Source organism: Cupressus sempervirens, chromosome 10 (genome assembly GCF_028749045.1).
Source record: "Cupressus sempervirens isolate cs-2001-9-10 chromosome 10, ASM2874904v1, whole genome shotgun sequence".
NCBI classification, from domain to species: Eukaryota; Viridiplantae; Streptophyta; class Pinopsida; order Cupressales; family Cupressaceae; genus Cupressus; species Cupressus sempervirens.
In genome coordinates this window covers 497,078,724-497,089,635 of record NC_143127.1, presented here as the reverse complement: position 1 = coordinate 497,089,635, position 10,912 = coordinate 497,078,724, and the positions used below count along the sequence as shown (strand labels likewise).

At 35.4% G+C, this 10,912-nt stretch overlaps 1 protein-coding gene across 2 annotated transcripts in view; it reads right to left on the bottom strand.

The window, feature by feature from the left end:
• Positions 1-4,629: 4,629 nt before the first annotated feature.
• LOC149534836 (CBS domain-containing protein CBSCBSPB1-like) overlaps positions 4,630-10,912 on the bottom strand; it is a 66,888-nt gene continuing 60,605 nt past the window's right edge. For both annotated transcript variants that reach the window (XM_089807733.1, XM_089807734.1), the window contains exon 14: positions 4,630-5,116. In XM_089807733.1, coding sequence (XP_089663859.1) covers positions 4,922-5,116 — 195 coding nt within the window. In that variant the 3' untranslated portion in view covers positions 4,630-4,921. The remainder of the gene's footprint in view (positions 5,117-10,912) is intronic.

Sequence of the window (10,912 nt, the reverse complement as noted above, 5' to 3'; positions counted from 1 at the left end):
AGAAAACTCCAATCAACTCTGTCATAAGCTTTAGCTATGTCCACATTCATCACAAAACACTAAGAGTCAAAGAGAGATAAAGAATTAATATTTTCATGTACTGCGAGTTTCAAATTTGCCTTCCAGGGATGAACCCATTCTGTTGATCAGAAATGATAATAGGAAGAATAATCAATAAACGTAGAGTAAGGACTTTAGAGATAATTTTGTAAATAGAATTACAAAGGTTAATAGGTCTAAAATGTTCAGGGGAATCTGCTCCACTCTTCTTTGGGATTAGATAAAGGAAAGTAGAATTGATCTCCTTACGAATTCTCTTGGCTCCGAAAAATTCTTTCACTGCATCACAAACATCTTTACCCACCACTTCTCAATGTTTCAAAAAGAAGAACATTGGAAAACCATCAGGGCCTAGAGATTTATCTCCTTCAAATGAATAGATAGCTTTATGAATTTCATCCCCAGAAGGATTAGTTATCAACATTTTGTTCTTCTCATTAGTAACAACTTGAGGAATGGCTTCAAGGAGCTCCATTTGTCCTGTACCATCAACATTTGGGTCAATAGAAAGAAGGGATGAGAAATAAGACACCATTTTTCTAGAAATTTCATTTTCATTAATTATTATATCCCTTCCCCTAGATAGACTGAAAATACATTCTTTGCCCTATGTTTCAAAGTAGTTAGATGAAAGAATTTGGTATTTCGATCACCTTCTTCAAGCCACATAGACCTTGATCTCTATCTCCAAAAAGTTTCTTCTTTAGATATAATATCACGGTACTTTGCCAGCTTTACATTTTATTCCTTAAATAGTTCCTCTAAATAACCTTCCGCTTGAATTTTGTCTTGGATAGTTTGAAGCTCAATTTTCAGATTAGATTTGCTCTCAAAGATATCACCAAAAGAATTTGTGTTCCATTCTTTAACCCCTTTTTAACATTCATGAGTTTATTGGTAATATGGAACATAGCAGTACCTTCAATCTTGATATTCCACCACTTCTTCAATAGGGAATTGAAGTTTGGATGTTGCAGCCACGTTTTTCTCAAACCTAAACAGGAAATTATTCCTAGCTTGGAAAGGCTCAGCCTTAAAAAGAAGCGGAAAGTGATCAGATGCAATCTTCTAAATAGCTAAGAGGGAGCAAATAAAATCATTAGTCCAATTCAGAGAGATAAGGACTCTGTCCAAGCAGGCTTGAATGCAATCATCTCCAACTCTTGTATTACTCCAGGTAAAATCAATTCCTTTGAGGTCCATATCCCTTAATCCTTCTTTATTAATGAAATCCATCTACTCCAATATTCCTTCCAACTAGCTAGTATTTCCTCCTTTTCATTTCATGTTCATAGAGAAGAACATTAAAATCCCCCAACATAATCCTCACTTACCATTGTAATCTAAACTCTTAATCTTAGAAAGAGAGAGCAAGAAATTTTTTCTAGAATTTTTCTTATTTGAAGCGTATATATTAACTACATACCTGAGATAAATTCTGGATCTTAACTGCAACAAAGTGCTTATTAGCATCCATCAAAGTTCTGGAGAACATAGATCTCTTCCCCATGACCAAGGTACCTCCTGAGGCTACTTCAGAACTACTAGCCATAAGACCATAGTTATTAAAAGATTTCAAATTTTCAGCGTTGCCTTTTTCCATCTTTGTTTCTTGGGTCACCATAATATCAAGTTTGTGATCTCGAACAAAATTTCTAACTACATCTAATTTATGGATGTCATTCATCCCCCTTACATTCCAAGATATAATCTTCATAGTTTTTTAGGGGTGTAATCCGGAATAGTCGCTTGCTTTTTATCAGCAATATTCTGCAAACTTTTTGTTTCTCTTATTTTTTGATGTCTTTCTACTTGACTTTTCAGGGGTTCCAACATCCAGCTCTAATTTTAGAGACCCTGATTCCACTTTACTTCTTTGAGTTGCTACTCTTGTCAACATAGTAAGAGATGGTATTTTCTTTTCAACGTTTTTTCTTTGTCCCATTTTATGTTTTAAGTCTTCCTTACCTACTTTTTGTTCCAATCAGTTAGGACAAATAGGTTCAAGAACAGCAACAACCATCTCTTCAATAAGAGGTTATAATAGTGGGAAAATTTCTCCATCCAGAGAATCCTCCACAAAGTTATTCAAAATATCTTATAATTGTCCTTTCCTTTCCTCTAGAATTTCTCCTTCCTCAAACTCCCCTAGACCATCCACATTACCCAATTCCTCATCATAATTCTAGTAAATGACCATTTGGTTCTGTATCATTCTTGATTCCTCCTTTTCCTAAGGAGATGATAAATTGATCATCTCATTCATTGTCCTATTTCCTTCCTTATCTTGCATCTCCTTCTTATTATCTTTAGTCTGAGAGCTGAGGCTTTCTTTAGTTTGTTGTCCTTTTGGTAAAGGTTCTCCAGTTATTGCTTTTGGTTTCCATACTCCTTTTGGAGGTTTTCTTTCCATGGTCACCACCTTCTTCTTGGATTTTATTTTCAGTGGACAATTTTTAACCCGATGACCAATTTTCTTACAAGCAAAACAAGCATTAGGGAGATCTTCAAAAATAACCTATTGTACCCATTTCCCAAATTTAGAGTTAATCTCCACCTTCTAAGGAAGATCCTTCAGTTGTGCTACTTTAACATAGATCCTAGCGCACAACAGTTTAGACCTAGAAGCAGTCATACTATCAATAACAATAAGCTCTGCAAAGGAACCATCCCTTTAAAAATATCTTCATGCCAAAACTCCAAAGGGAGTCCCAAATGTCTAACCCATACAAGAGTAGTAAGAAAGAAAGCATTTGAATAGTCCATATTTGGTTCCCATTTTTTTATCGTTAAGGAGTTGTTACCAAATAACCAAGGTCCACCACATAAAACCATATTCAAATCCTCCTTGCAAGTAAAAACAAAGGAGAAAAAACCTTTGAACATTAAAGCAATGTCAACCTAACCTCTGAGGACCCATTTCCTTTTAATCATATTCCTTAAGGATTTATATTTGGATGGACCCCTAGAAATTTCCCAACTAGAGTAAACTCCATTGAAGAAATAGAAAAATCAACTATCGAATTTGGGACAAAAATTTGGAACTCACCTTTTTCCCAACAAGATTTTGAAGTGATGGCAGGAAAGGTTGACTTACCTCCTGGTTTTTTCCCAAAGAGACAACCACTTTTTTTGACCAACTTCATCCTTTTCCTTCTTTTCCTCCCCATCACATGGTACCTCAGTATCCTTACAAGCTACAGAGGAAGGGGCCCCCTTTGAGTTGAGTGGGTCCCTTGTAGGGGCAAGGATAGCAATATGAGGATCAGACTGAGGAAAGTCGAAATCCCCATACCTTCTTGAACCAAAGCCCAACAAAACTGTGTCTTCTTCCTACTCCTAATTCCCGACCAAAGAACTATTCCTACTTGATCCTATACCAGACTTCGCAACCACATTCCTTGCAAAACCATTGACAATCCCCACACCCAAATTCCCACCTAAAACTTCTACCATAGCCAATCCAAAAGTTATGTTAATGTTGGTTGGTGGCTTTATGTGTTGTTTTCATGAGAGGTGGTGGAAAGAATGAATCATCGAAACAAATCCATTTGGGCAAAGGGTGTGTAGTCTTTTAGCCACCATTTTCAATTATTGTGATCCTATGGTTTTAGGTTTTATTAAGTCGATTCTTGTTGAGGAAGCTAAGGGTTTAGTATATCTGGAGGCCACAAACTTTAATTCAAGACGACTTTGTATCTAAGTTGGCTTTGTTCATTCCGAAGGCATCTCACAAGCTACATTTTCTCCACTTTCTCCCCTCATTTTGATCAATGTTCATTTTACTATCATTGTTGGCAATGGTAGTGAAGCAAATGAGACAATTGAAGATAGCTCTCATGGCCTTCAATGTGTGCTTTTGCGAGTACTTCAACGCAAAATAAAGAAATGAAAATCATGCTAAATGAGTTTCAAATTGTAATGGTGTATTGTGCATATATAGGGAGGTGTTGGTGGATCTCATGGTGGCCCACAACGGTCTCCTTCGATTAACAACTAGCATACCATACATATATTTCGTAGTGATTAAGTGGACGAGTCATAACTTTCATGTCACTGGATCCTCTTGCGGATGGAGATGTTGATCAATTCCCTAATGCAGTAGCAATGGAGGAATTTGTACAGTGTGATGTTACTAAGAATTTAGAAGTGCATTGCTAGGATGTTTGTTGATGGTGGTAACTCTAATATCTTTATGGGTGGAACATACATTGGCATGAACTCTCCTCTGGAGTACAATCTTTTTTTGTTTAGTTTTATAATTTCTACCATCTACAATGATAGTTGATGTTTTTGTTTTATAAATAATACAACACTTCTAATTTCAAAGGCAAGGATCAATAGATACAAGCAATTACTTGATTTCAAAGAATGCTTTTCCCCATAACTAGGAAATTGTAATATGTATTGTTTCAATGAAATTGTTGTTTTTCTCCCAAAACAAATAGAAGGAAAATACAAAATATGAAGACAAGCTAAACAGGTTCTTTCATCCCCCCCTAAAATAATATAGGTATCTTACCTGAGTTCTCTCATATATGTTTTTGTTATTTTATTATGAACAAATGCTTTTCTTAAATAAATAAAAAGTGTACTATAATAAAGATGACATTATTTGACGGGTTGGACAATGAAATTTGTGGCTGTTTCCATCATTTAGACTTTATGTGCAGCATGACTATTTTGGTATAGAACATCCATGTATAAATAATTTTGCCTTTAGAAATCATATTTGCTCTGACTTGTCAATATATTACAAAAACCATTTGTCCTGCAACGCTTAAATGCTAAGATGACCACCCCAATTTCAGTACTCTAACCCAAATGGGTTGCAAGAGTTGGCCACAAGCTATTTATACCGTCAGGAGTTGGACCTTTTCAAATATGCCATAACACCAAGTCCTGCTAGCAAAGCAGCTCCTGCTGCGACCGAAGCATATCCTGAACTCCGTTGATCTTTTTGTTGAAATTCTAGATCAGACGAAACTCCTGATAGGGTTTTCTTTATTTCCTTTGCATTCTCTACATTTGAGTAATCGAAATGAATCCTTAATCCCTGCAAGTATCAGGCAGATTACAATCATTAAATCTCTACAATTTTGCATGTTGATCTAGTGGAAAGAAAATTGAAGACTTTTAATTTCCTTCAGCAGACAGAGTTAAACATCTGAATAAATCTTTCATGCATTTACACTAGACTTGGGTTTTGTTCGGTATAAAGTAAAAAAATATAATGGATTTTATCTTGCAACATCATATGTCGTTTAATCTTGTGATGCCTATGATCAATGTATGGTAAAACGGGAATCTATTTCTTCACAATCTTTGAATGTCTGAAAATGATCTCCTTACAATAAAACTGGGAATATCTTTTGGAAAACCAAAATTTATGCTTTCAACATTGAAAATGTTCCATTACTACATGTGGAATCATTTAGAATAAAATATGAGAGAGTATGAAGAAAGCAAGACATGATCACTTTGGCCAAGACAGCTTTCATAATAGTAGTTTTACAAAATCCAACATCAGTCATTAGCTCAAGAAAAAACATGCAGTACATTAGCTCATATGCACCTTTGCAAAGTACTATCAGTTCAAAATATCATTCCTCTAGGAATCAAATTTGAGTACAAAACATAATTGCCTAAACAAGGCATTTTATTCATAATATAAAAAAATACCTTTATTAAATGGAAAGAAACAATTGTAGAATCAAATGAGGAATGACGTTATAAACCGTGATACTGCTTTCTGCTGGAACCCCTGCTGAACCCATATTAGTTTGGAAAGGGTTCAGGAGGGCAGATGTACATCTCAAATGTATCTAAGCCGAATGGCCAGGCCCAAGGCCACTCCCAAGCTAAAATGCCAGTTTAGGTAATAATTAGGTACATGCTCAAAGTTTCAGGTACAATGACAAAATAATTTTCTCCTACTGGGTTTGGTACAGGAAAAGAAAAGACAATTGAGAATTGCTATCCTGTGATCGTAAGAGACTTTCTTAGTCTAAGGTAGCTCATAAGAAGTGATATAGTAAGGCAGGCAAAAGGAGGAATTTATTTAGATAGTTATAAGAGATGGAAAATGAATGTGATAGGATGCTGTAGTTATTTGTATCTATATATATGTACTGCCTTGATTGATAAAGAGTGTGAGAGCCTTACAATATTTCTTCCATTTCTAATTTTTTCCTCATTCAGACCCTTGGATTCTTGGATTGATTGAAAAACAATGAGCTAAGATTGAGGAAAACAAAAAAAAAGTCACTGGATATATTATGGAGTATGCTAATACAAAATTTTGATTATAGCTGCTTTAAGATTTTGATATATTTTGTTCATTAATGACTCCCAATTCTTTCATTTTCTTGTATACAGAAACCCCTCCGTGAGCCTTAGCAATGTTGTTGATTACCCAGGACACCAGGTTCTGGGAGCCTACGTTTTCTTCTTTGGAACAGATAAACTACATTGTTTTAATGATAAATGTTTATTTATTTATTTAATTAATTTATATACAGATAAATATCTTGAGTTTGGAATGACCGGATGTATTAACATGTTTCTTTGCTGATTTATCTACATTTCAAACTTCTAAAGGCTAATTATTATTTTTTTCAATAATAATCTCTCCCCAGCTCACAGACTTAAATGATATTTCACCTAACGTAAACTAGCCAGGGCAGTAAGTCATCTAGAAGCTAACCAGACATATGTGGAAGCTTTTTTCTAGTGAGGCACAACAAAGTCAAAGGTATGCAAAGCCAGCTGAGATATCAACACTAATGATACTGATTATATTGCCCATTTTCTACTTGTTAACATTTTTTTCCTTTGTATAAAAAGATGAATACTGCACATGTAAGAAAGAGCCGTTGGAAAAAGTTGAACCCCAAAATTCTATAAGACATAGCCTTGACCAACAGATCTGAGACAAGAAAAAGCTGCTGAGCGGCAAAATTAAGTCACTGGTAAGACGTGAATCATGATCATCCGGCTTTCCTCAAACCTTGAAAGGTTGGGTTATCAAGGTACCTTATGGGTACACCTATAGACAAAGTTTTAAAGTTAAGTTTTGGTGTAACAACTATGGAGAGTAGATGAATTGCAAGAGTAAGAAGTTTTTTTGTAGGTTATTTTTTGTTTTGGTTTTTAAAAAAATTAAGGACTGGCCTTCACTTCTAGCAAGTAGTGAATATCAATAGAACAACAAGAGAAAATAGCAAAAACATTGTCTTTCCAAATGCTAAATACAATTTGCATCCTAATAGCACACCAGATCCAAGCAAACTTAGTGGTAATTCCAGCCAATCTCCAAAAGAATCATATGAAAGAAAGTGATTTTGGCCTAAAATGTAATATGCACTATGAAGAATGCAATGAAAGGAAATATTTGCAACAATAGCCAAATGAACTAAACATGAATATATTGAATATTAAATGTCCACATGCTCAAATCAACTTTCAGAAATATTAAAGATTTTGGACAACAATATATCATTAAAACAACAATACTCAGATGGCCATGTAACTTCAATATAACAATACAAGTATATCCACTTGCTACTACTGTAAATAGGTGAGATTTGTGACTGTAAACAACAAGCTGTAGCTGCAAATGGACTTCAAACCCTAGCAGCTCCAGCTCTACAACTCTCATTGCGAAACCTTGACACCAAGATATCCCATTTCAAGCCAAAATCTGCATCAAAACCAAGATGATTTCCTCTAGGAATCCCATGCCCTCTCTAGAATTGTACAGCCAACTCTAGGAAGTACATGGCAGCAAAAAAAATTGAAAATTCTGATTTAAATATCTTTCACTTCTGCAGCTGATGTCCTCACTCACAAAGCCGTTGGATGAACGAAATTCAAACCAGATGTATCCTGTCGTCAAATTTTCAAGCCTCTCAAAAACAAGCTCCCAAAACATATCATTTCCTCTCCAAAAACCCCACATCCAAATTGGGGAAATAAATATTTATTTATTGAACTGAAGTCCCTTAGGTCTCCCCATGTTGGCAAGCCCTTTTTTTAATAATATTAACTTGTAAAGTCTTCTTATGTCCCCTAGGCACTCATTTTATGAAGTCATTTAAATATTTAAATAATGCTATTTACACTAAGTTAAATATTTAATTAACTTTATAACATTAGCATTACTTTAAATAATTTCCTTGATAAAAAAAATCATCAAGTGTACAAATTGACCATGCCAATGTGGAATTGATGTTGAGCGACCAATTCAGTGCCAAAATAGTTACTAAAATAAGTAACAGACTGAATGTGTGAAATTGCCCGAAAAAATGTCATGCTGCATTTCTCACCAAATTCAGCTCAAGGCAACACCTGTAAATACCAAATAGGTGTTACTAAAAAGTTTACAAGTCTCGAGGAATTCCCTAACCCAACCATGTTAGTCTACAGGAATCCAAGGAATAGGCTTACAATCAATAAGATGTTAATGCTCAAGAAGGGGACATTTCAATCCTTGCTCCCCAATATTGCTTGTCCCCGAGCAAATGCAACTCTAGATGTTGTAAGATTTTCTCACTTTCCCATGTTGCATCCTCAACCAAGGACTCTTCCACTTTGCCGAATAATTTTTAATAGTCCTTCATACAGCTTGTTTCCTGGAATCAATGATAGCCTCACAAACTACAATCATTTCCCCTCTTCATCTAATGGTGGCAATTCAAAAGAAGGAATCAAATCATGCCTTGGTGCTTTTTTGAGAAGTTGTGCTCTACAAGGAGATAATTGATTGTTCTGAGGATTTGTGGAGAGTATCTGTGATTCTCCTACCTACAGTTTTATTCTGGGAACCTGTAATTTGCATACAGAGCAGGTGATTGGGTTTGTGGGCTGCGTTTTGAGGGAAGGTCTGCAAATCGATCCTACAGGTCTATAGTTGGGCTGGCAATAATTCATAGCTGGGTGGCCGATATACATGCTAGCAAATCATCACTTGCTAAGGCAATCACATATTCACATAAACAGGTTCCAGTTATATTTAATGTAATTTCCATTTGCAAATAGAAGCATATAAATGCATTGTGGATACTGGTCCATGATTGATTGACTCTGAAATATCAGTATGCAAATAAATTTCATTTATATTACAGTTTGGATGGGCAATAAATAAATTCAGACTTTTACTTGAAATATATAACGATTCATTCATGCAAAACACATAAAGATCTGATTAGTGAGCAATTGGTTGCATTCCTTATTAATTGCTCAAGTCTTTAGCATTATATACAGTGATAGCTAGCGTTGCTTGCCAAATGTTTGATAAAATGACAATGTTTTGATTGGGTAAGAAAGTGGATGTTAGCAAAATTATTTTGTACAATTACAACTGGGACAATAGTTATTACAGTGGTATCAGAGCGGTTTCCTTCCAGCCTGCACGAATTGGGCTCAGTTATTATTTTGATCGGTGCTTACTTCTAAGATTGTTAGATTGATTTTGAGATTGGTATTCAGCATCATGGGAGATGATAGGAGGTTTGTGCCAAGTATGCACTATACCCATAGAGGCCATACCACTCCACCTAGGGAAGGTGAGCCTGAGATACAGTTCGGGTCTGTTGGTAGTCTAGGTGGTTTATGCAGGTCGGGAGTTAGAGATATTGGCATTGACAGAGAGGCTATGCAAACATTCAGGAACTTGGTAGCTGGACAACAGCAGATGGTAGGTGTATTGCAATAGTTGTCTAACACTCTGCAGTAGATAGTGTTGGGTGGATATTTTGCAACCGACAGTTTTGCGTAAAAATCCAGTCGCAAAATAGGATGACCAGCCACATCGTGTGAGATAGTCTCTCCTACCTTAAAGAGAAGGCTCCCCCTTCTCACCGTTCCTTGGATCAACTCAATGTAAGCAAGAAGTCGAGAGATTTTATAAAATGGGTGTTACCAATATCCTTTCTTCTTATCTTTCAAGAAAAAATCCACTTACTCGTGGAGCAAGTAATGGGCAGGGTGAATCTCTAACTACACTTCTATAAAGAGTTGGAAATAGTGATACCGATAAACCTTCACTAACTCAAAAGTTAGCTGAAAATATACCAGTTTGGCTCTAAGTCCAGTTGTACTTCTATATGGAAAAGCTTTACAATTAGGGCACAAAGACTCCTAAAAGTAAAAATAACTTAACTATTTTGCGAATTAAGAAGAAAATATAAGCTACAGGGAAAGCTTCTAGCTATACACTTTCACAATTGCTCTTGGTCAAAGCTCTGGCTTCAATTGCTTCTTAACTCTTTTCTATTCAATTCATGAGATACAATTGACAATAACACAAGATAACATGAATGAAAGAAAACTTGGATGAATTATAGACAAAGCTTACAATTCACACAAATAATAATCTCACTTAATCAAAGTTAAGTCTCAAATGCTCCTTTGTATTCACTTTCTCTCAAAATAGTGCTTACACAAACAAAGTTCTACTGGCACAATTTTTCCAAAGCTCTCTTGCATAAAGATAATGATAATTTTACAATGAGGGGGCACTCCGTTATATAGGCACAGGAGTTGAGAAAAAGATAGAGGAAAAAGTGGGAGCAACTCAACCAACTTTGACCTAGTCTAACTACAAGAGAAAAATAGGGTTACATGCAACTGCACATGCAACTCGCATTACATCCTTTTACATACATGTAACTCGCATTACATGTAATTATGCTTTTTCATGTAATGAGTTCTTTATGACTACTAACATGAAATAAAAACAAAACAACAATCTTAGAGATTGTTTCTCAATGCTTTGAATTTGACAATGATGTCACACACTGTGGGAAGATCAACAATTTCCATGGTCTTTGATATGGCTTCAACTCTCACT